Below are 25,104 nucleotides of genomic sequence, written 5' to 3'. Positions count from 1 at the left end.
ATTTAAAATGAAATAACACTGCATACAACGGTTTTTTTTTGCCTTTATGCTATGTATAAACAAACTATAAAGTGTTGCATTTATGAAATTGATGAACACCTGCAGAGAAAACGAAATTACATTTCTGCATGCAACAAAAACATTTTGAACTCCGAAAAAAAGACGTTGGGTTGAAGGTTACTCCATAGTTAGCCTACCTTGGATCGAAGAATTAAAAGAAAGCGCGCACTGGCGGGTATCAGGCATTGGCAGTGGTGATGTATATTAATAGCGATAAAAAAACACGTTGTAGCGGTGTGCTACACGCAGCGCTAAAATAAAGACACTGCAGTCAAAGGTAACTTAATTCAAACTAAACAGCCTTGCTTTAAAGCCTCCCTCAACCCGCCCCCCCATGGGCGCGGATGCTCCAAAAGACACGTACTCACAAACCCCCGTAGGCTATCTCCCTTAGCCGGAACGGTGGCTAATTGTGAGCCGGTTCGGATGTGCCAGGAAATGGGGTCTCCACAATGTTTTTAGATTGTACAAGATCACCATAATCTTCAAATTTTGAATTACATTTCAAAAACTAACAAACCACAGGGAGAGGCAGCACAGAGATGAAAGAGGCGCATGCGGCTCCGGAGCCGCGGGTTGCCGACCCCTGCCTTAGACATTCTACAAATTCTCTCTCGAGGTCCAGTACTGGCCTGGTTTTCCCAATCCACTTTCATGTTCAAATCCCCAACGATTATCATGACATTGCCTTTCTGACACGCCTTTTCTGTCTCCTGTTGTAATTTGTAATCCACATCCTGGCTGCTGTTTGGAGGCCTGTATACAACTGCCATTAGGGTCCTTTTACCCTTGCTATTTCTTAACTCAATCCACAGAGACTCTACACCTTCCGATCCTATGTCATCTCTTTCTAATGATTTAATATTATTTTTTATACACAGAGCCACACCACCCACCTCTGCCTACTAATCTATCTTTCTGATACACTGTATATCATTGGACATTCAGCCACAAATGGCAGCCAACCTTTAGCCAAGTTTCAGAGATGGCCACAACGTCATATTTGCCAATCTGTAGCTGAATTTCAAGATTGTCCATTTTATTCCTTATGCTGCGTGCATTCAAGTATAATACTTTCAGTCCAGTATTTGTTGTTTTCTGTTTTAACTGCACCATGCCTTTATTGTCCTGTAACTTATCCCACTGGCTGTGATTAAGCCCCATCTCCTGCCTGTTCTTTCTATAATCTCTGTTGCATGCTATCTTTGATTTATTTCTGTTCTCCCCTTCCTCAACCCTATCGCTCCGGTTCCCACCCCCCTACCAAATTAATTTAAACCTTATTTAACAGCTGTATTAAATGTGTCCACTAGGATATTGGACCCTTCGGGTTCAGGTGTAACCCATTGTTTTTGTACAGGTTGTACCTCCCCAGAGGATACCCCAATGATCCAGGAATCTGAAGCCCTGCCCCCTACACCAGTCTCTCAGCCACACATTAAAATGTTTGATCATGCTATTCTTGCACTCGCTAGCGCAAGGCACAGGCAGCAATCCTAAGATTCCTACCCTAGAGGTCCTGCTTTTCAGCTTCCTACCTAACTCCCAGAAATCTCTCTTCAGGACCTCCTCCCTTTTTCTATCTATGTCATTGGTACCAACATGTACCAAGACTATTGGCTGTTCACCCTCTCCCTTCAGAATACTCTGTACCCGATCCGAGACATCCTGTACCCTGGCACCTGGGAGGCAACACACCATGCGGGTATCGCTATCAGGCTGTTCCCCTCAATATGGAATCCCCTATCAGTACCACATTCCTCATCTTCCTCTTTCCCTTCTGCACCACAGAACCAGGCTCAGTGCCAGAGACCAGATCACCGTGGTCATCATCTGTCAGGTCACCTCCCTGAACAGCATCCGAAACGAGATAATGATTACTGATGGGGATGGCCACAGGGTGCTCTCTCTCTGAGCTCTTCCCTTCCCTCACCATCACCCACTTATCTAACTCCTGCAGCCGCAGGGTGACTAATTCCCTGTAGCTTCTCTCTATCTCCTGTTCACAGTTAGCAGGATCCCACATAGATGGCTGGTCCTAACAAGGAGTCTGTGGGATCTGTGGCAAACTGACACTCTGGATCAAAAAATAAGTTTGCTAACGGACAGAGTGTAGTGATGGAGAGCTGCTTTTGTGATTGGAAGCCTGTCACAGGGATCAGTATTAGGGCCCTTATTGTTTGTTATACATGTCAACAACTTAGATGTTTATGTAGAGTATATGATAAGTAATTTACAGATGACATAGAATCAGTGCAGATAGTGGGGAGGATATTATAAGGCTAAAGAAAGATTGATCATTCAGAATTTAATCTTGAGAAGTGCCAAGTGATGCATTTTGGAATGTCAAATAAGGGTAGGATATGCACAATGAATGGTGGGGCTCTAGGGAGTGCGGAGGAACAGGTGAAACTTGGCGTGGGCGTCCAAGAGTCCCTGGAGACAGTATGGGTAGAGAGGGTGGTCAAGAAGGCAAATTGAATGCAAGCCTTCATTGAGCAGAGGGCATAATTTAAAGGGTAGGGATATTATTGTTCAGCTTTATGAAACATTGAGGAGGCCACAGAGAGCATGTAAACAGGACCTTTGGCTCATATGGAATATTATGCACGGTTTTAATTGTTCTGGAGGGGGTGTAGAGGAGGTACTGCATGATATTGGGAGAGAATAGTTCGGTTACAAGGGGAGACCAGTTTGGTTGGATTTGTTGTCCTTGATGCTGAGGAAGGGGGTAAGGGGATGGCCAGAGATTGGTAGGGTAGGGGAACTTGATAGAGGTGTATTAAATTATGAGGGGTAGACAGTAGTAAACTTTAAAAACCATAGGAAGTCTGCAGATACTGGAAATCCAAAGCAGCACATGCAAACTTCTGGAGGAACTGAGCAAGTTAGGCAGCATCTATGAAAATGAATCAATGAATGACATTTCATGCTGAGACCCTTCATTGTGACTTAAATGGAAGGGGGAAGATGCTAGAGTAAAACGATGGGGTGAGGGGAAGGAGACTACCTAGAAGGGGTGCTGAAAATTTTTCCCTATAGCAGAAATGTCTGCAGCCAGAGTGCATAGGTTTAAGATAGAGTCAGAAGCTAAGAGGGGATATAAAGAAGAAAATTTTAACCTAGAAGCTAGGTGAAGTTTGGCTTCTATTGCCTGAAGATGTGGTGGAGGCAGAGAGTCTCAGAGCATTTTTAAAAATATTAAAGTGAATGCCTCAGTTATCAAGATTTAGGAGCCTACAGATAAGCATCAAGTGCTGGTAACAGGATTAGTATAGATGGTTACTTGATAGTCAACATGGACAGGGTGGGTCAAAGAGTGTACTGTATTGGTATTGTTCTATTAGTTATCAGAGCAGAGATTCCTGCTTGCAGACCCTTGTGTGTGAAGCTATTGCTGTTCTTGTATTCGTCACTCGGTGGCGCTGGAGGCCACACAACCCGTGGATAAACATTATGAGCCATAGCAGCCAACATAGAGACAAAATGGCAAGCAGTTTGGTAGGAACATGGAGGGAACAGGATGTGGAACTAAGAATTGGGTGTATAATTGAATAAGGCTAGAACTTTATAAAAGAGAAGGAAGCTGCACAGGCAGCTGAAACAATGGTCCATATTCATGACCAAACTCATGAGCTTTCTGCTGAAATTGAAGGTGCAGTCAGACAATTGAGGGATTTAAGAAGAGGATTGGGGAAGAAAAGCAAGGGCTTATCTTTCCTGTTATGATGCTGGAGTGAAAGGAAGCTTGCCTGAGGACCTCATTATACTGCCTAGCTGAGTCTAGTAATGAATAGCAAGTCACTATGCACTGTAGACTTCTACACCTGCATTTCATAGACAAAGGGAGCAGACAGACATGAGGGCCTCACCAGGGTGAAAAGAAGGAATCCTATAAATAGAACGGAAATGCAGAGAGCTCAAGGAGTTGGGATGGAGTTGAACCCAAAGCTAAGTTGAGTAGGGAGAAGAGCAAGGAAGGACCACAGGTGAAAAGTGGGTGCCCAAAGAAATAGGCGATTCATAAACAAAAATTAAGTTAATGAATACTGTGAAAATTTCGGACTGGGCTAAAGCCTCACTTCTGGTAAGGTGACAGCGCGCTTCTTCAGGGCCAACGTCTTCTTTATGTGAATATTTTAAGCAAATATTGTCTTTTTTAAAGTGTATTTGTACGATCACAAGACCCTGCAGGACATATTGAAGTTAGAGATGGAGAAGAATGAAAAGGGAGGGAATACTTCGAGACAGAGTCTGTTTAACATCAACGCACTTAATGTCCTGTATATAATATGCAGGAGGATCTAGTAAGTAAAGTAGAACAGATGACAAGCTTTCATTGCGGTCCTGAACAAAATGGCTGTCAGAAGTAATGTTTCTGCAATCTGTGTGGCGTCTTTTAATCTCAGTCAGACAGGGTAGTGCAGGAAGTCTTCCAAGGAGTGAGCAATCAGCTTGAGTGGTACTCAGAGATCAAGGCAGAGGGTTCTCTTTCTTCCTGCCTCATAGATTTGAGGGGAACTCTCTTGTTTACTGAGCGTTGCCGTCATGCAGAATGATAAGGTAAGATGACCGAAGCTAATTAAAGTTAGGAGAATAATTCTGATCCATTTTATCATCTTTGTGCTTATTCCAGTTTCAACCCAGGAACCCCGTGACTCAGTGAAAGATGAAGCAATGCAGCTGAAGAGACAAATCCAGACAGGTTAGCCCAGTACATAATAACTGGACTAAAAGCAATTAATCCTCTTCCCAGAGGTCCCTTCATCTTTGTTTTCTTCGCCTCAGGCAGTCCCTTGGGATCGCGGATGGTTTGTTTCCACTCCAGTTCTGAAGTGCCTGATGAAGCCCATGTGGGACTTGTAGACTCCGCCACAGGTAGGCAGAGCAAGAAGTCCCTGATAGGGCAGGCAAGTGGGTATTTTGAGATGTGGTATGCTCCTTCTGCTGATTATACCAGGCTCCTGTGCTCTGCCAGAGAAAGTTCTCAATGCCATCCCTAACACTGCTCCTCCATTCTGAGAGGTCATTGGTTAAAAATTCCCACAAGTTGGGGAATTGTACAAAGGAGCTTGGAGAACTTCAATGAAAATTTTTCTCCATCTACCTGGAAATTTCTTGCCATGGATAGAGTCTCTGTGTCAGAGTCCTACCCATACGATCTTCATTTACACTCCATGGCCACTTGGCTATGTACCTCTTGTCACTGAGTGTATATTCGTGGTCCCTGGTGCTGTAGCCCAACCATTTCAAGGCTCAACGTGTTGCACATTCAGAGATGGTTTTTTACACACAACTGTCATAACCCATGGTTATTTGAGTTCCTGTCAGCTTGAACCAGTCTGGCCATTCTCCACTGACCTCTCTCATTAATAAGGTATTTTCACCCACTGAACTGCCACTCTTTGGATGCTTTTATTCTTCCCATTATTCTCTGTAAACTCTAGCGATTGTTGTGTATGAAATTTCCAGGAGATCAGCAGTTTCTGAGATACTCAAACCACCATCTAGTACCAATCATTATTCCACAGTCAAAGTCACATTTCTTCCTCATTCCGATGTTTGGTCTGAACAACCACTGAACCTTTTGACCCTGTCTACAAGCTTTTATGCATTGAGTTGCTGCAACATGATAGCTGATTAGATATTTGCATTAGTGAGCAGTGTACACGTGTATCTAATAAAGTGGCCACTGAGTGTACGGTAAATAAACTGTCTAAGCCTTTTGACTGGATTCCAGCCTAGAGTTCACTCCTATGCATTTGTTATTCCACACACAAACCTTCAGCCAAGTTACACTCAGATTATATTTAAACCTAGTTTAGATTTCAGCCTGTAATCTCTCCCACAGTCCATTGTGGCTAGATTTTGCATGATAGTGCAGCTGGTAAAGATTGCTGAATAACCACTACCTTTAGCAAATGAAATTGTTGAAAATTTTTCTGGGAAATAAACCAGGTTCCTGTATTTGAAATCCCTCGCTGCTCTTTTCTAAGCTGATATTGTGAACCAAGTACCCCCAATTGCTGCCAGAAATCTCCTGAACGCAGCTGTGAAGCAGAGCAAGATTTCACTAACAGTGGCTTATCAGAAGGCTGCCTGGTTGGTTTCAGCTCCCCCGTACTTTCTGTGGGCAAAGCCACTTCCTGAGCAGCAAATGGACCAAACCAGTCCATGGCAGGGTGCACTGACAACATAAACCCAACACAGTGTTTCGCTAAGCTGAATGTTACAGAAAAAGCTTTCTAATGAATTCATATGGTGGTAAGGAGCATGTCTGTGTTCCAAAACACTGAGAACCTTTAAGAGGGGCTAACATTCGTTACCCTGGTAGCAGGGTGTTATGGCCTGAATGTCATGAACTTCACTGAGAGCAACTGTGTATGTTACGCTTGTCATTCTTAGCTCTGGAGGATCAGCGTCTGTGGCCTGGCTCCCAGCAGTTACACTGCTAATTCTTCTCGAGACCTGGCAGGCAGATGGCGATGGCCTAATCAGACCCATTATGGCTTAGGATATACATTGCAGGAGCGAGTAATTCAGCCCACTGATCAATGCTTCATCACATCTCCTCTACGTTTCTACTTGTGTCTCCCCTGCATTGATATGTTTAACTTTTCCTTAAAAGCATCATCAGTGTCAGCGTAACTTGTGGAGAAAAGAAACGTGGCCACAGGGGAATAAAGTGAGTAAATTGCAAAGGGTCGTGGAAACAGGCCCTTTGACCCGACTCGTCCATGCTGACCAAAGTGCCTATCTAAATCCCTTTCTTCTGCACTTGGCCCATATCTGACTAAACCTTTCCTTTCTAAACACATGTCCAAATGTCTTTTCAACTTTGTAACTTCCAACTCTCCCACTTTGGCCGTCTGTTCTATATATGCAGTACTCTGTGGAAAATCTTGTTCCTCAAGCCTTTCTCTCGCTCCTTAAACCCACACTTAAGTTTTCAGAATCAGGATCAGGTTTATTATTACTGACATATGTCATTAAATTTGTTGTTTTGAAGCAGCAGTACAGAGTAATACATAAAAGTTACTATAAATTACAATAAGAATATGTAGAAAATAGATAGTATAAAAGCAGATGTGGTATACATGGGTTTATGAACTGTTCAGAAATCTGATGCTGGAGGGAAAGAAGCTGTTCCCAAAACACTGAGTGTGAGTCTTCAGATTCCTGTACCACCTTATTGACGGTAGCAATGTGAAGAGGGTATGTCCTCAATGGCGGGGATGCTAATGCCCATAATAGAGCTGGCTTAGTTTACAACTCTCTGCAGCCTTTTTTGATCCTGTGCACTGCCGCTTCCACCCCAGATGCAGACGCAACCAATTAGAGTGCTTTCTACGTACGTCTGTAGAAATTTGCTGGAGTATTTGATGACAAACCAAACCCCCTCCAAACTTCTTTTTGTAGTTGTGTTAATATGTTAAGCCCAAGAACTTGAAGCTGTTCACCCTTTCCACTGCTGAACCCCCCAATGAGTACTGGTGTGTGTTCTCCTTTCCCCTTCCTAAAGTCCCCAATCAATTTCTTGGCCTTGCTGACATTGAGTGCAAGGTTGGTGTTGCAACACCACTCCACAAGCTGATCTATCTCACTCCTGTATGCCTCCTGGTCACTACCCTGCCATGGGCAAAAAGACTCTGACCAGCCGCCTTAACTATCCAGGTTAGTCCTGACACGGGGGAGGTTTGCTACGTCTCACCTTTGTTCTAACATTTGTTTCTTTATTGTGTTAGAAATGCCAGATAAAACAACAGTGAAACACCTGACAGGCTCAGATGGAAATAAATCAAACAATTCCCTTAATATTATTGAAGTGACAATCCCAGGTAAGGACAATTTATTCTGCACCTTGGTAACCTGCTAGTTGCTGATTTCTAAATTTTTGCTGTGTAACATAATTGTGACGAATTAATTTAGCTGAAGTACTGCTCCAGAGAAAATAAAATGCCATCTATTATCAAGGGACATACTTGTTTAGTGAAAGCAGTATAATTTCCAGGACGTTGGTGAATTGCCTTCATTCCAATAATTATTCTTGGAGCAGAAGGCAGTTGCAGCAAACTGTGACCAAGAAATGCCTTTGTACAGCTACAGCAGGGAGGCCCTGTGCTGTTGAAGCTGAGCTTTACCCAGAGAAAAACAACTTTGACAAACGTCTGGGTGCCTGTCACTAAATTTGATTTCCAACATAGTTTTTTTTCTATCCCTCTGTGAAAACACCCCAAACTATAACAATTCTGATACAGTGCCCACAGTTTACCTACTTGTTCAGCATTCTTGTGACCCCTGTGTACTGCTTCATACTCCGATCACGGTTGACATTGCTCGTCGAGTTTAGTATTGTGTGGCTCACCAAATGTGGTGAGGCACAGGTACAATGAAAAGCAGCGTCACTGGCATTTTGGTATGGATAACAAAACAATAAAGGTTGTATCTAAAAAATTATACAATAGAGTGGGAAAAAAGACTGCATATAAGCACGACCTTAGTACATTATTAAAAACAAAGATGCAGTCACAGCAAACCCATGGCAGTGTCAAAGATGATCAATAGTGTTGTTGCTGAGGTAGGGTTGTGGTAGTATAGGCTGGTTCAAAAGCCTGATGGTGGTAGGAAAGTGGCTATTCCTGAGCCTGGTGGTGTGGAGCTTCCGGCTTCTGCACCTCCTGCCCCCCACCTTTTAGGTCTACTCTGCCTCTCCAGTCCTGGTCTCAGCCCAAAATGTCGACTGTACTCTTTTCCATAGATGCTGCCGGGCCTTTTGAGGTGTGTGCGTGCGTGCGTGTGTGTGTGTGCGCGCATGTGTGGGATTTCTAGCATCTGCAGATTTTCATGTTTCTGAGAAGAGAGCATGACCTGGGATGGTGGGGATTTTGATGATGAATCACCTTCTTGAAACAGCATCTCCTGTCAATGGCAGGGAAGGCTGTGTCCACAACTCTTCAGACTCTTGCATTCCTGTGCATTGGAACTGCCGTAACAGGCCGCGATGCAACCAGTCAGGATACGTACAACAGTGTAAATGTTAGTCGAAGTACTTGGTGACATGCTGAATCTGCTTAAGTTTCTAAGAAAGTAGAGGCACTGGCATGAGTTCACAGCCACAATCCTTGCCAGTCAATCCTGACAACATGAATCCCAAGGCTCTGGAACTTTCCTCCGACAGCAGCTAGCAAGAGGGAGAGTAAGACTGCTCAAACACAGACAAGCATCCACCTGCCCGTCCACCACTCTAGTCTTTATTGACTTCAGTCGTTACTCGATCCCTCAATCAGAGAGAAGCAGCGGAATCGATCGTGGGCTCAGGCCCACTTCCAGGCCGCACTCAACCTCTCCGAATTCCCCCAGAGACAGCAAGCGCTAGATCAGTCAATCAGCCGAAAAACGCACAATCAAAACGTAAATCACAGGTTGCAATTGCACGCAGCATAGTAGCAGAATCATATTTGAAAGAAGTAAAAGAAGTGGCTTTGTGAACTGTCTGTAGGAAATCACCATTGGTCACGTTGTTTGCTGGCACCACCTTGAAGCCCTGTAGTAACAATACCAGCAGGAAATGCTCAGCATCTGTGGAAAGAGAAAAAGAGTTAACAGCTTAGTTCAAAGATGGTCAATCAGAAAGAACTGAGAAAGAGTGAAAAATCTGTTTGGTAGTAAGTTACAGAAAGAATAGGAGTGAGAGATTAACCAATTTTATTGAAAGATTTCATGGATCTGTGTTCTGAAGATGATACAAGACAGAATTACACAGGAAATCCCAACACTGCTCTGTAAATGAGTTGTTTGAAGATCTTGATCTTTTTGGGACTCAGTGTTAGGGTGTCACAGGTGGCTATTTTAATTCCACTGAAAATTAGTAAAGGTGTTTCTAGGCTTTTGTCTGAAGTAGATTGCCTACAAAAACATTGAGTGATCAAGACCCTACAGGGTCAGACTCCATCAATCTGGGTCTATAGTCAGACAAAATATAAGTACATAAACCAGCAAGTACACAGTCAAGATCTTGGGATCTTGTAAAATGATATCTGTAAAGCCAGAAAATTGGTTGCCCCTCATTAGTGTGTCTCTGCACTCTGGAGCCCAGCTATATTTATATACATTTTTATGTTATTTTCAGAAAACTATGATGCAAAGCTGACCAGAGTGGATATTGCCAATAATCTACGTGAACAAGTGCAGGACCTGTTTAATCGTAAATATGGTAATTTCAGACTTTCTGCTGTGCCACACTTGGAATGTAATCTTGTGAATTGCTTAGAGAAAGCAGTGCTATGGCGAAGTGTTTGTTACCAATGTGAGTAATAGAACTATCACCATGCTTCATGGTGAGCTTGCCTTTCCGACCACTTACCGGGTCCTTCCGTTCCCTCTGGTTTGAACATTATTAGGAGGAACTGGAACCCCAGTCCAGGCCTGTGAGGTATGTTAGTGTCAGATCAATCCCATATGGGGAAGGTTCATGGACTTTTTCTAATCTCCTTTTAAAATGCTGTTAATCTCCTTTATTTTGCATTGGCACAGGCAGCTGAGTTCAGGGGTTAGCTTATTTTTATGTTACCTGAGAAGACGTTGGCAGATGCCCTGCAAACATTCCAGTCCGTGCAGGACATTTCACTAGCCTCTTTATGCCTCTATCGACCAGAATATCTTGCCCACCTTCAGATAATAAACACCAGGAAATCTCAGAGCACTGCCACTGGGCCTGATTGCTTACCTCAGCCACTTTTGGCTACACCTAACCTCAGAATTACCAACCTGCTGGCTTACAAGGAGGCTCAATCTGTGTGGCCAGAGGTCTTGTATCCCAGTTCTATGTGTTATTTCATTTATTAATCGCTTTATATGCTTGGGATTTGTAGGATGTGGTGTTGCATCTGGGTTTAGATCACCACTGTCACTTCATTGATAGATAATTCTTGAACAAGAAACAATAAATCCACTGTTTTCCATCAAACACTGGGACCACAGTTGCAGAACTTCAACCCTTTGCCTGTCTGCTGAGTACCAAAACAGGGCAGAGGTGTGGGTAATGGCAATAGGATCATGAGAGTTTTAGAGGATTTATTCCTTGGAGAAAAGGCAATTTCACTAATGAATCAACAGAGGGGATGGCAAGCCAGTTAATCATCAACCTCAGTATTTATCCCTTAATCAAAATTTCTAACCTGGTCAGTTTGCTGTGTGTGAGCTGGCTGTTGGGTTTCCTGTATTATAAGAATGTCTGCACTCTAAAAGTTAGAGAACTGACAAGTTCTTAAGGGTGCATTGTGAACATGACATGACTGACAGTACAGTGTCCCCTCAGTTCTGCAGAGCTGTGTCAGGCTGAATTATGTGCTTCTCTCTGTTGTACGTTCTTGAATTTTGTTGAGTTCCTATTTTGCGTGAGTTTAAGGGTGTTGAAGGGACAGCCAGCAGCTGTTTCCTATGAGGAATTCTTGCAGTTCCCTATTCTCCTCTCAGCTAAAGACTGAGGAAGCAGGAAACCAGGCAATCACCATCACTGATTTCTATAATTGTAGTTTAATCTGAATCAGAAGGTGAACAGTTCATGTTCACTAAGCGAACTGAGCACAGAATTTTGGCTATGGTAATATTATTATTGCACTTTGAAACTTTACCTTTTAAATAACAAGATTTCATAGCACTGACCAATGAGTCCATTTCTAATCCTTCTGTTGTTTTATGGTTAGCTGATCTCCAATAATACCCAAAGAAATTATTTGATTTGCACTCAATGAGTCACATTAGTTAGTTGCCCTTATTGCAGACATTTCCTGTTTCATTCAACGCAAAGCAGTTTCTGCCAGGGATGCCAAATCCCTGTTGTCCACATAGCCTAACATCTGTTTATGCAGGCACCAGAAAAATCTATAAAATGGCTATATTTTTCAGGTGTACTTTGGCCAAGGTATATTGCTTCCCAAAAATAAAATGGCCTTTGGAGAACCCATTTGATCCTTGAACGTTGTTGATACAGTGAGGTCCAAAATATTGGTCCTACGTAAGACATAGGACACAGGAACAGAATTAGGCCGTTTGGTCTATCAAGTATTTTCTGTATCTTGGTCACAGTCAGGGATAAATGACCACTGTGGCATGTTAAACATTGATGCCCCAGTAATCATTTCTTAGCCTAACACTATTTCCAGCAATACTTAAACCTCTTGTATCTTCATATTTACATTGTTTCTTTGACTTAAACAGTTATCTTGCCAACCAATTCTAAGTTGATCTTAAAGCTGATGTGGTTCTGTACAGGTTATTTTCAGGATGAATCAGTCACAGAAGTTGTAGAGAACTATATCATAAAAATAATTTATTTGGTCCACTAAGTCTGCAGTGAGCACCAACTGCCCATTCATATCAGTCCTTTATTAATTCCAGTTTTATTCTTCCCAAATTTTCGGTGACACCGCCTGTTCACGTACATCTCATCTGCACAAAGGGGTAGAATATACTGTCCAATTAACTGACATTCCACATCTCTGGGACATGGGAAGAAACCAGGATCCCCAGAAGAAGTCCATGAGGCTACAGGAGAACATTGCAAACTTCACACGTGAGAGGGCCAAGGTCTGCATTGAACTCAGGTCTTTGTGCCATGGGATAGCAGCTTTACCAGCTGTGCCACCATATCTTGTATTAAATGAGTGATCTGTGGAAAAGTGCTTAACCACTACTCACTGCCCACATTGGGAAAATACTCTCCCAGTAATCTCTACCACCCCAGGTTACATTGATTCATGAATTATCCAAAATAAATACAATGTGGCGTGGTGATGGAGATAGGGTCTCATTTTTCATTATTTACAGGTGAAGCTTTGGGTATTAAGTACCCTGTTCAAGTTCCCTACAAGCGAATAAAAAGCAACCCAGGCTCAGTTATAATTGAAGGGCTTCCGCCTGGCATTCCGTTCCGAAAACCTTGTACATTTGGATCCCAGAATTTGGAGAGAATCTTGGCTGTGGCTGACAAAATCAAGTTCACTATAACCAGGTAATACCATTTGGGAATTTTAGGCAACCCAGAAAATGCCAGGAAGATGTGATTAATTACTTCACAGCCATGTGAATCTCTAAGTGACCACATGATAGCAAATAGAAATTGTAAGTAGGTATGTTGGAAACATAGAAGGATATTAAATAACCAGTTAAGCAAACTGGGAGTTGTAATTGGGTAGTGATATCATGGGACTATAGCTGGTTAGCATAAGGTAACCAGGTAAAAAGAACAAAGAAGTTAAATGCAATGAGGTGCTGGCAGGGAGAAGCTCCAGACTGCTAATGATTGTCATTTAGAGAGTTACACGTAAACGGGCGGAAAATAAACATTAAATAATCCGTTGCTGATCCAGGGGCTTTAATTAACCAGGTAATAGCAACTAATTGTTGCAAGTAACAGGATTGGTGTCTGTGAATCCTCAAGTGTCTAGATCTGACTGTGAGGATCAGATCAGTTTAGAACGTACGTGTATAAACTCAGAATGCAGCAAGAAGGTTTGGATGACTGCAAGCACTCTGGCTGGGGTGGGGGTGGAGGGTGTGGATAATATCGTGGTGAAAGTTAAAGCTCAGCTTGAGGAAAGGCTGGACGGAGTGCTGAATATACAGGGAGCAGTGGCAACCAGAGGTTCATGTCATGGGCAACAGAAAGACCCAATGGGTGTGTAGAATTTTCAAGCATTAAAATTAAAATGAAAAAAAAAGGGCTGACGAAGAGAATGTAAGGGGAGATAACATTAGAGCAAACTTGAATGTCTACTGTAGGCTTGTAAGCATGTAGTAGGGGGAGAGATGGGGACAAATTAAAGAATCGATCTATTCAGAGAGATGGGCTGTGATGGGAATACTAAATTTGTATTGGTCTTTATAATGGAAGAGGATGCTGCCCGACTCTAGGTAAGAGGTGGTGGAGATACTGGATGGGGTGAAAGTTGTCAAGGAGATAGCATGAAAGCTAGCAGAACATAAAATCACACTGGGGGCATGATGCATTCATGGATGCTCTAGGAAGTGTTTGTGGAGATTCTTCCGATCCAGATATGTGGTGGGGGGGGGGGGGGGGGAACCAGAGGGCTGGAAAATGGAGCATACTATTCAAATAAGAGTTAACGGATTTATCAGGCAACCATAGACCATTTATTTTAATCATGTTGGAGTGTAGAGACATTTATTTTAATAATGAAGAGGGGGCACAGATTTTTTTTCACATCTGACCCATCTAATTGAAATTTTTGATGAGGCAACAGTCAAAGATGATGAAGGGGAGGTGGTAGATATTCTTTCATCTCCATTTTCAGAAGACCAGCTAGAAAGTATGAGGTTCAGGGGTTATTAACGGCATGAATGGAGGAAGTGCGTTAAAGACAAAAGTAAGTTATGGGAAATAGTTGCCTTTTCAAACTGGAGCGGGGCTGGCATGTTGACCCCACTGGCTTTGATATATTTTGGTGACACGAATGTGGGTGTGCAGGGTACAATTTTGAAACTTGCACATTTCACAAAACTTGGTACGGTAAACAATTAAGAAGATAATAATAGAGTTCAAGAGAAGATGCGTAGGGAGGCTAGGCAGATTAATGGCAGGTGAAATTTAATAGGAGTGCAGAAAGTGTGGAGGTACAATATAGATAAATGGCACCATCCAAAAAGTTGTGCAAGAACAGAAGGTACTGAGTCAACTTAGTAAATGTTTAATTGCAGAGCATATTGAGAGAACAGTTAGTAATGTATGGAGGCTGAAGGAGTCATAAAGATAAGTACAGAGAGCAAAGCAAGGAGATTCTGTTGAACTTGACTACATGTTGGTTAGTTCACAACTGGGGTATTGTGTTTAGATCTTTTGCCCATACCTCAGGAAGGCTATGAAGGTCTGAGGAAGAATGCAGAATGTATCTAGTGTAAAGGATCGAGAGCGGAGAAAGCTCAGCGACAATGTTAGGTTGTCCTGGCAGGAGTTGCTGTTTGGGGGGTGGGGGGGGTGGTGAAGAAAAGGAGCTTTGATAGAGTACAATATCAAATCAAGGTTCAATGAAAAGGGAAGCTGTTTCTGTAATGAACATGTTCGTGTTTCAGTGGGAATAGATTCATCACAGGTTGAGGAGGAATTTCTTTAGCCAGAGAATAGTGAATCTGTGGAATTCATTGCCTCAGGCGGTTGTGGAGGCCAAGTCACTGGGTATATTTAGGCAGAGATTGATAGATTCTTGGTTAGTCAGGGCATGAATATATACAGGGAGAAAACAGGAAATTGGGGCTGAGAAGGAAGTGGATCAGCCATGATGAAATGGTGGAGCAGACTCGATGGGCCAAAAGGCCTAATTCTGCACCTGTAACTTATGGTCTTATGGTGAAGGGCAAAAGTTGCAGGAAGAAATAAAGGAGATCTTTTACCAGATGGGTATTGATCTGAAACTTACTGTCTAGAACATCAGCACAGTCAATCAGGGCTTTCATGATGACCTGGAAGTGTACTTGAGTGAAAGCTCACAGGATATAAGAGAAACTTATGAGAACTTTTAAGATTGGTCCATAAAGGGCAGAGATAGAATTGATAAATCTAATATCCTCCTGTGCTGCGAAGAGTCTGTGATTCATCCTGTTGCTGGTGCCTGGGTTCAAATCCAGGTTAAAGGATGATGATTTATCTACTGTGCTGTGTTCCCCATAAACATAAGAACTGCAAAAGCAAGTGCACAAAGATTTTATGTGTGCAATGTTCATTATCTGGTTCAACTGTTTTCTGATTTTAAATACCATTGAATGGCATTTCATTCTGAAAATATTTTTGCAGGTTTTGACGTGTACTTTTTTTTTGTCATTTTGCAGGCCTTTCCAGGGATTGATCCCCAAACCTGGTAAGGATATCTTCAGTGCTCCAAAATCATTTGCACGTTACTCACCTTGCACTTGAAAGCAAGATGGTATCGGTAAATTAACCCTGACACCACCCCACCCTATCCCATTCCATTTTCTTAGGCCCTGTGATGGGAAGAATCCAGTGGTGTTCAGAGATAGGACCGTACGAGGATCAGGGATGCTGTCTACTCTTTTTCTATTTCTATGATTCACTTTGCAGCAGCACAGATTCTCCTAGAAATACCAGGAATGGGGGTTGAGGAAGCTACAGTTTAAGAATTCCTAAGGTATATTCCTGACGCTGGAAGTTTCCCAATTGCAGCACCAAGTGGTAACATTTACCATGTTTTTCTCAAATAGAAAGGAAGAGAGTGCAGGCAGCATGTGTACTCTTCTCAGTATCTCACAACATAACATAGACGTGGACTGCCTATGAACTCCTTTTCTGAGTGAGAAAAATCTTCAACTCTGCGTGAAGGACATTCACAAGAGAAAACCAACATAAGTTGGTGGTAATTTGGGCTTTGCTCCTCTGCAGAATGGGAGACCTTCCCTCAACAGTGCCCTCTCTTACCTCTGGTCACTGATGCATATACCAGCCTGAGTTACCAGTGGTATTATGGGCCTGGCTCCTCTGTGTAGCTGGAGACCGCTGATACATGGTGTGTCTATATACATGGGCTGGGTGCCTCTTGATCACCACAACAACTTGAGCTGTTTTTATAATCCCATTAATCTTACCAAATAAAGATCAATCATTTGTTTATTTGTGCAGAACTCAATCATTTGTTTCCCTCCCATATGCAAGGAAATCTAATTGTTTCAAGGGTTGTACAACTAACCTTGTGGAGGAACACACAAAAGAGCTGGAGGAACTCAGCAGGTCAGGCAGCAACAATAGAGGGAAATGGACTGCAAGTATTTCAGGTCAAGACACTTCACCGGGACTGAGCCTTGTGGAACATCTTTGTTTCTTCTGCTGCCACTGACCAGCCCAGTGCAAGCATGCCATGCTTCTATCACCAGCATATTTAAAAAATGTCCAACATTGATCTTTTGCTGGAAGGAGGATCACTGAGTTTCAGCAGGAAACTTGCAAGACAAGTGCAGGAAGTTGAGACCTCTTATTACCATGGCTTACACACTGAGTCATTACTGCAGGAATGGAACCTTCATAACAACCTACTCTATATATTCCTTATCAGGCCAATGTAGTGACAGGAAACTTCCTACTCTCATCCAATACTCGGCCCCTGAGTTGAGTTTCTTGGTTTATACTTAAGTCTATAAAATACAGGAGCAGAATTGGGCCATTCAGCCCATCTGCTCCGCCATTCCATCATGGCTGATTTATTATCCCATTCAACCCCATTCCCATTGCCTTCTCTCTGTAACCTTTGACCCGCCCTGGTTAATCAAGAACCTATCAACCTCTGCCTTAAATATACCCAAAGACTTGGCCCAGACAGCCGTCTGTGGAAATGAATTCCACAGGTTCAACACCCTCTGGCTAAAAAATTTTTCCTCATTGCTGTTCTAAATGGACATCCTTCAATTCTGAGGCTGTCTCCTTTGGTCCTAGACTCCTTCGCTATAGGAAACATTCTTTCCACATTCACTTTATCCAGGCCTTATATTCAATAGGTTGCAATGAGATCAGTGAGTACAGTCCCAGAGCTAATAAATGCTCCTCCTATGTTAACCCTTTCATTCCTGGGATCATTCTTGTGAACCTCCTCTGAACCCTCGCCAATGCCAGCACACTCCTTCTTTTGGCAGTAGTACTTTGAGTCCTGTAGTCTGATGATAAATTATTTATCAGTTTGGAAAACTAGTTTGTACAAGACTTGGAGAGAAACTACCACGTTGTCATTCGCAGATCTGTTCCCACACAAACAGTTAATTATGGAGCTTTTGGGAGAGTTCCCAGCAACTGTAGAATGGCACCTCATTAAGATGGTCTCACCAACAATAGATTGCTGGCTTTCTTTAAGAAATGTATGAAAGACTCAAATAGAGATTTACTGACTCAATGACTGAGATATCTCTTGTGACTGGTACTGTTTTGGCACACAGTGATATTGAGCCATTTCTGCCCTTAGAAGTAGTGAGACACTTCAAATCCATTTCCACTGGGGAAATTTACAAAGCAGAACCCAGTTAAGAAAAAGATTATATACAGGATATATCCCCCTGGAAGATGTTAATACATTGTGTGTGTGTGTATATATATATATATATATATATATATATATTTGTATGTGTTTAGTATTATTTTTAAAAATGGGTTGTTTACTAAAAGCAGCTGCTGTGTTTGTGTGGAGCAATTTAACGCTGTAGGCAATGGCACTCCCATTTACGTGACAGGCAACGTGGAGCAATGATTTTGGTTCCAGTTTTAAAGTAACCATTGAAGTAGCTTTTCCACTCTCGCCAAATGGTTGCTGATTAGGTAGAAATACACCTGTCTATTCAACAGGGGTATATCACAGAATTACATTGTATTAGGAAATGGAAGACCTAAGTAGTCCATGCAAGATATAGCAAATGTGGACTAGACATCTGTCAGAAGTAGTCCTCTGTGAAATCAAAGGTTATCTTGATGGTCACTGATATCTGTGAAGAGGGTGCAGTGATTTGTTGGTGTAGCTGCTCCCAGTTCTTTGGCAGTTTACAATTTTCTTTTTCTTTTTAAATCTTTTTATTAATAATTAAGGATAATAAAAGCAGGGTTCAGGAAAAGTCAGTTTAACTGATATGAAAATGTTGGAGTTTACAATTTTACATCAGCACATTTAAGTGTCATACACCATGTTCACAAACAAGATGTACAGGCAAGTGTAAATGAAATTACACCCAAAGTATGTTAGTGACTAGAGAAAGTCATTGGAAAGGAAGTAGGAGGGCTGATGAGAACTTCTCATGCAATAGCATGGTGTAATCTAGAATACACTGCATGACAAGATTGTGGAAGAAGACTCAGTGCCAGCTGTAGATGACAAAAATGGATAGACATTTCTCACAGAAAGGAATGGGGAAAAGTGGGATTATGAGATAACTTATTCAAAGAATATGCATAGTTGTGGCAAATTGAATGAATTTTTAAATAATTTTATGATCTAAGAAGTGCATGTTGAAGTTTCTACCCATGGAAATATTGTGAAGTGTAATGCAAGGCCATACACTGCACCAGCATCAGAGAGATGATGCTTGCAATCTTGAGCAATACAGAAAAATATTAGAGGAATGCAGCCTGTCAAGCAGCAAGTATGGTGGGAAATAAACAGTTGCTGTTTTGTGCTGAGACTCGTCATCGGGACAAAAGAGCAGCCAAAGAAAAGGAAGATAGTCCTGATAAAGGGTCTCAGCCCAAATTGACTTTTAGTCCCCTCCATAAATGCTGTTTGACCTGCTGAGTTCCTCCAGAATTTTTGTGTTTGTTGTCCCAGCATCATTCAAGTTCTGCCATGTTGGGTCTTACTGTTTTCCCACAGGACCTGTATCAACACGTCACTGTAATGATTCACAAATCAATCCACACTTAATATCCTGTATTAGATTCATTTAATTGAATTACGCCCCAGTTGGTGGTGCAGTGACATCAGCGCCGGACTCCGGAGCGAAGATTCACGAGTTCAAATCCAGTCAGGCCGCTCCTGGACACGCCTACCATCCGTGCCGGGTTGAGCGTTGAGCTCCCAACTTGGCCTCGCAAAATAAATTTTTAAAAACTGTGCTGTGAGAAGGAAGTGGGGGACCACTCACAGAATCTTTCCTCCAAGACAATCACTTTGAAAACAGTGGTTGCCGTGGCTCTGGCAGAGTATGGCACACAAAAAAAATTTGAATTTTTGTTTCAAGCATTACCGCACCTATCACTCCAAGTTATTTCCTGTGGGAGTCCTGTTAAAATTGCTGTGCCACGTGTATGCAACTTCCACAGGAAGTTTATGAATCCAATCACATGCTTATTTGATCGCAATCTACCTTAGGTTCCCACTACCCAACTTCACTTAATCTGACCTTTGCTGGTTTTTCCCCCAAGAACTGTTAAATGATATTTATCTTCTAAAACCATCCCCTTCTCTGTGAGAACGTAACAACATAAGGAATAGGAGCAGGAGTAGGCCAGCTGGCCCGTCAAGCCTGCTCTGCCATTCAATAAGATCATAGCTGATCTGGCCGTGGACTCATCTCCACCTGTCTGCCTTTCTGCTGTAACCCTTAATTCCCCTACTATGCAAAAATCTATCCAACCTTGTCTTAAATATATTTACTGAGGTAGCTTCCACTGCTTCATTGGGCAGATTTCCACAGATTCACCACTCTCTGGGAAAAGCAGTTCCTCCTCATCTCTGTCCTAAATCTACTCCCCCAAATCTTGAGGCTAAGTCCCCTATTCTAGTTTCACCTACCAGTGGAAACAACTTTCCTGCCTCTATCTTATCTACCTCTTTCATAATTTTATATGTTTCTATAAGATTTTCTTTCATTCTTCCGAATTCCAGCGAGTACAGTCCCAGGCGATTCAATCTCTCCTCTTAGTTTAACCCCCTCATCTCTGAAATCAACCTGGTGAACTTCCTCTGCACTGCCTCCAAAGCCAGTATATCCTTCCTCAAGTAAGGAGACCAGAAATGCACGCAGTACTCCAGGTGCAGCCTCACCAGTACCCTGTACAGTTACAGCATAACCTCCCTGCTCTTAAATTCAATCCAGCAATGAAGGCCAACAATCCATTTGCCTTCTTGATAGCCTGCTGCACCTGCAAACCAACCTTTTGCGATTCATGCACAAGCACTCCCAAGTCCTTCTGCACAGTAGCATCCTGCAATCTTTTTACTACTTAAATAATAATCTGCTCTTTCATTTTTCCTTCCAAAGTGGATGACTTCGCATTTACCAACATTGTATTCCATCTGCCAGACCCTTGCCCACTCACTTAACCTATCTATACCTCTTTGCAGACTCTCCATATCTTCTGCACAATTTGTTTTTCCACTCAATTTAATATCATCAGCAAACTTAGATACACTACACTCGGTCCCCTCTTCCAGATCGTTAGTACATATTGTGAGCTTTTGTGGGCCCAGCACCGATCCCTGTGGCACACCGCTCTCCACTGATTGCCAACCAGAGTAACACCCATGGATCCCAACTCCCTGCTTTCTATTAGTTAACCAATCCTCTATCCATGCTGATACATCACCCTTATCTTATGGATAAGTCTTTTATGTGGCATCTTATCAAACGCCTTCTGGAAATCCAAGTAAATAATGTCCATCTGTTCTTCTGTATCCACTGCGCTTGTTATATCCTCAAGGAACTCCAGTAAGTTTGTCAAACAGGACCTGCCTTTGCTGAATCCATGCTGCGTCTGCTTGATGGATCCATTTCTTTCCAGATGCCTCGCTGTTTCTTAGCTTCAAGCACTTTTCAAATTACAGATGTTAAACTAACTGGCCTATAGTTACCTTCCTTTTGCCTGCATCCTTTTTTAACAGTGGCGTGACATTTGCCATCTTCCAATCCGCCAGGATCTGCCCAGAGTCCAGAGAATTTTGGTACATTATCACCAAAGCCTCTGCTATAAGTTCTGCCATTTTGTTCCAGTACCCTGGGATGCATTCCATCAGGAGCAGGGGACTTGTCTATCTTCAGGTCCACAAGTTTACTCAGGACTACCTCTTTAGTGATAGCTATTGTGTCGAGGTCCTCACTTCCCATCGCATCCATAACTTCCTCCTTGTGGTAAAACACATATCACTTCTTTTAACTACAAGAAATAGATTACCACTGCCTGTATCTTTAATTAATCTCAGGACATGACACTTCGGGCACTCAGAGGTGGAGAACCACACCTTGAACAACCAACACTGGAAGAACTCCACAGGTCAGGCAGCATCTGTGGAAGGAAATAAATAGTTAATGTTTTGGGCTGAGACCCTTCTTCAGGACCTTTCTTCCTCTCCCATTTTACCTTTGCCCAGACTTTGCCATTCCTGAAATCCTTGTCCAAGTCTTCAATGGGCTTAACGGGTTGTCTCCCAGCTACCCACCTAACTCATATAAGCCATTATAGTGTGTCCTCCCTGCAATATAGGTAGGTCAACTCTCCTCCTAAATTTAATCAACACAATTCTGTTCACTAAAGTCATTGCTGTTCAGTTGTTGATAAGCATGCATATAATGGAATTCAATTGTTTGTGTCACTGATGTAACCAAATCCCACAAGTCTTTCCCAGGTTCTGAAACTTTGGAATAAGTTCTCAGCTCCAAAATATTCTTGTATTATGTTTCAGATTAGTCTCTAGCGTAGAGTTTGTTCCCTTGGTGTTATTTCCAGTTTGAACCATGTTTTACCTCAGTCCATTTCTTTGGCTCCTCCCTGGTGTACCGACTACATTCTGAGGTAACTTGCATCAAGGACTAGTGTTGTTTTTAGATCAACCAGAGTAGAATATTTCTCACATCCCTGAGAGTTTCCTATCTTAAGTTATTCAAGTTGTTTGACTTAATTTGGAGAGTAGAGCTCTTACAGGGAGCGTTGCCATACAGAGTGATGTGATACCTCAGGGAAGATGAACTTCAAACTTCAGCTTAGATTTATCAGGTGATAAAAATTGGGATTAACCAGTGGACCATCTAATTAGCTCCACTTCGAAGATGATTAGTTATCATCTGGAAGGGTAATATTCAGTTGAAGAAGATGCTCTTAAGTTATATTGAATGAAAGTTTAATAAATGAATAGCTTCCCTTTAGTTTAGAGATAAATAAGGATCGTTGTTTTTTTCTTCATACTAATAGGATTCTGTGCTTAACTTTTTCTCTGTTCTCTCCACATTCTAGCACCCAGGCGAATAACATCACTAGAAAAAGCATATGCTGCTTTACAGGGTAAGCTTTCTACTCCCCTTACTGTACCCTGACCAAATGCGAGTGCAGCTCGCAACATACAGCACATGAAAGCATTTTGTTAGTTGCATCTATTGACAGTCTGAGTGTCTCTCCATATGTAATCAGGGTTCCACTTTCTGGTATAGATGTAAGCGAGGTGTGAGATGAAATAAGGCACTTCCAGCTGAGGAAAACACCACAAGTCTGTCAGGGTCATCTACTGTATCTGGTGTTCCTAGTGCAGTCTCTTCTCTACTTCAGTGAGACATGATGTAGATTGGGGGACCAATTTGTCGAGCATCTTCCCTCTGACTGCAGAAATTGACCAGTGGCCAACCATTTAAATTCTCCTTTCTGATATGTCAGTTCATGGCAGTAGAGGAGGCCACAATGAGACCACTTTCAGGCTGGAGGAGCAACACCTCCCATACTGTTCAGGTAGCCTTCAACCTGACGGCATGAAGATCGATTTCTCCATCTTCCACTAATATCTTCTCCCCCTTCTTTCCTTTTCCATTCTTCATTCTGGCTCCGCTCATACCCTTTCTCTTTTCCTTGCCAGCCTATCACCACCCTCTGATACCCCTCCTCCTTCCATTTCTCCGATAGTCTCCTCTCCTATCAGATATCTTTCTTTATCCCTTTGCCTTTTCTACATCTCACCTCCGTCTTTCTCACTTCTTCCTCCCTCCTACACCAGCCTAATTTCCCCCTCACTTGGTTTCACCTATCACCTTACAGCTTCTACTCCTTTCCCCCCTCCCCCACCTTCTTATTCTGGCTTCTGCCCCCATCCTTTCCAATCCCAATGAAGGGTCTTGGTCTGAAACATCAACTCTTTATTCCTTTCCTTAGATGCTGCCTGATCCATTAAGTTCCTCCAGCATTCTGTGTGTGATACTCTAGATGTAAATGAGTATGACTTAACTGTGTTTCTTATGGAAACTCTGACATAATTTTCCAGCCAGACTATGTGCTATATTTATGTAATTCAGGATTCTGAATCAGAAGCAGTAGAAGTAAAATCTACTTCCCTTCACAGTCTATTCCATTTGGCATGGAGTTTGGTGTTCAAGATATCAGATGTGTTGGACATTTCCAAATGGAAGTATTCCTTCACTGGGAGCTCTATGTTGTCTTGAAATTAAACAACACAGTTAGTTTTCTTCACCTGGATTAGAAAAATTTTTCTGACTTTTTCACAGTCATCAGGAAATTTGACCTGTCATTGGATGCCCTTGTGACCCCAGCGTGACTTCTATATCAGAGAGTGCAAATGACATCTTTCCCTACAAAATGCTCCTTTCAGCTTTGTAAGGGAACTTAGACTGAGTTGTTCTAAATACGTGTATAAATGTACTGTGATCCTCTTGGACAAGGGGCTTGTGTTTTGTAGCAACGTAATATTGACTGGAATACTCAGTCCATAGCAGGAGCATCGTGCCCAGTATACACATAGATTAAGTGTATTGGCTTAATAATAACCCACTTTTGTTTGATGTGTACAAGCTCTGCTTTGGTGCTTTGAGGAAAACTGGCAATCAAAATGGAGAACTAGTGATTATTTTCTTTAGGATTTTTTGGTGCACGTTGAAGTTTCGTGGTTAGCAAGTGGAGGGTCAATTTATAGCACAAAATTGACTTTTTGTGAAGTATTTTCCTGCAACTATTTGCATGTCATATGCATGTCCCAGAAGCGTTGCCTTGAAGAGTAAACAAAACAACATTGGTGTTGATTTGTGATGGAACTATTGCAATTCAGACCAGCACCAGATCAATACAGCTGCTCTGACTGGCTATATAAAGAACCATATTCAGCATGTATTTTGAATAACTTGATCTGTTCTTTAAAGCTATGCACAATTACTTATTGTTAAAGATGGTCAGCAATACACAATCATCTGTACTCACAAGGGGTTCCACTCACTTATGAATTACTAAATGGAGTAAAGTCTTAACCCAAGATTTTCAAGCCCTAAATGGATAAAAATCTTACAAGGATCTTACAAAAATCACACGTGTGTGTGTGTGTGTGTGTTTATGTTTATTTTTCTCATGTACTACAGTAAAAAGTTTTTGTTTTAGTGCCATCCAGGTAGATCATTGTATGAAATACACAAGTATATCAGGATAGAAAAGGAAAATAGAATGCAGAATAAGGTGTTAGTTACACAGCAAGTACAGCGCAGATAGATGATGTAAATTAGGAAATCTTTAGGAAGAGTTCATCTTTTAGCACAGAGAGGACTGCTAAAGAGTCTGATAACGGTGTG

The 25,104-nt window shown here is 42.1% G+C and overlaps 1 protein-coding gene across 7 annotated transcripts in view; it reads left to right on the top strand.

Annotated features, from left to right (window-relative positions):
• The window catches only part of gtf2ird1 (GTF2I repeat domain containing 1), a 202,936-nt gene that overhangs the window by 147,881 nt on the left and 29,951 nt on the right, over positions 1-25,104 (top strand). For 5 of the 7 annotated variants that reach the window (XM_059973054.1, XM_059973053.1, XM_059973052.1 and 2 more), the window contains 7 exons: positions 4,697-4,765; positions 4,849-4,938; positions 7,806-7,898; positions 10,190-10,273; positions 12,889-13,072; positions 15,904-15,932; positions 22,784-22,831. In XM_059973054.1, coding sequence (XP_059829037.1) covers positions 4,697-4,765; positions 4,849-4,938; positions 7,806-7,898; positions 10,190-10,273; positions 12,889-13,072; positions 15,904-15,932; positions 22,784-22,831 — 597 coding nt within the window. Of the gene's footprint in view, positions 1-4,696; positions 4,766-4,848; positions 4,939-7,805; positions 7,899-10,189; positions 10,274-12,888; positions 13,073-15,903; positions 15,933-21,755; positions 21,827-22,783; positions 22,832-25,104 lie in introns of all 7 variants that reach the window. The other 2 variants (XR_009512780.1, XM_059973056.1) reach the window with 2 other exon arrangements.

The sequence above is a fragment of the Hypanus sabinus genome, chromosome 6, assembly GCF_030144855.1.
Source record: "Hypanus sabinus isolate sHypSab1 chromosome 6, sHypSab1.hap1, whole genome shotgun sequence".
Classification (NCBI taxonomy): domain Eukaryota; kingdom Metazoa; phylum Chordata; class Chondrichthyes; order Myliobatiformes; family Dasyatidae; genus Hypanus; species Hypanus sabinus.
This window is presented reverse-complemented; position numbering and strand designations above follow the sequence as displayed.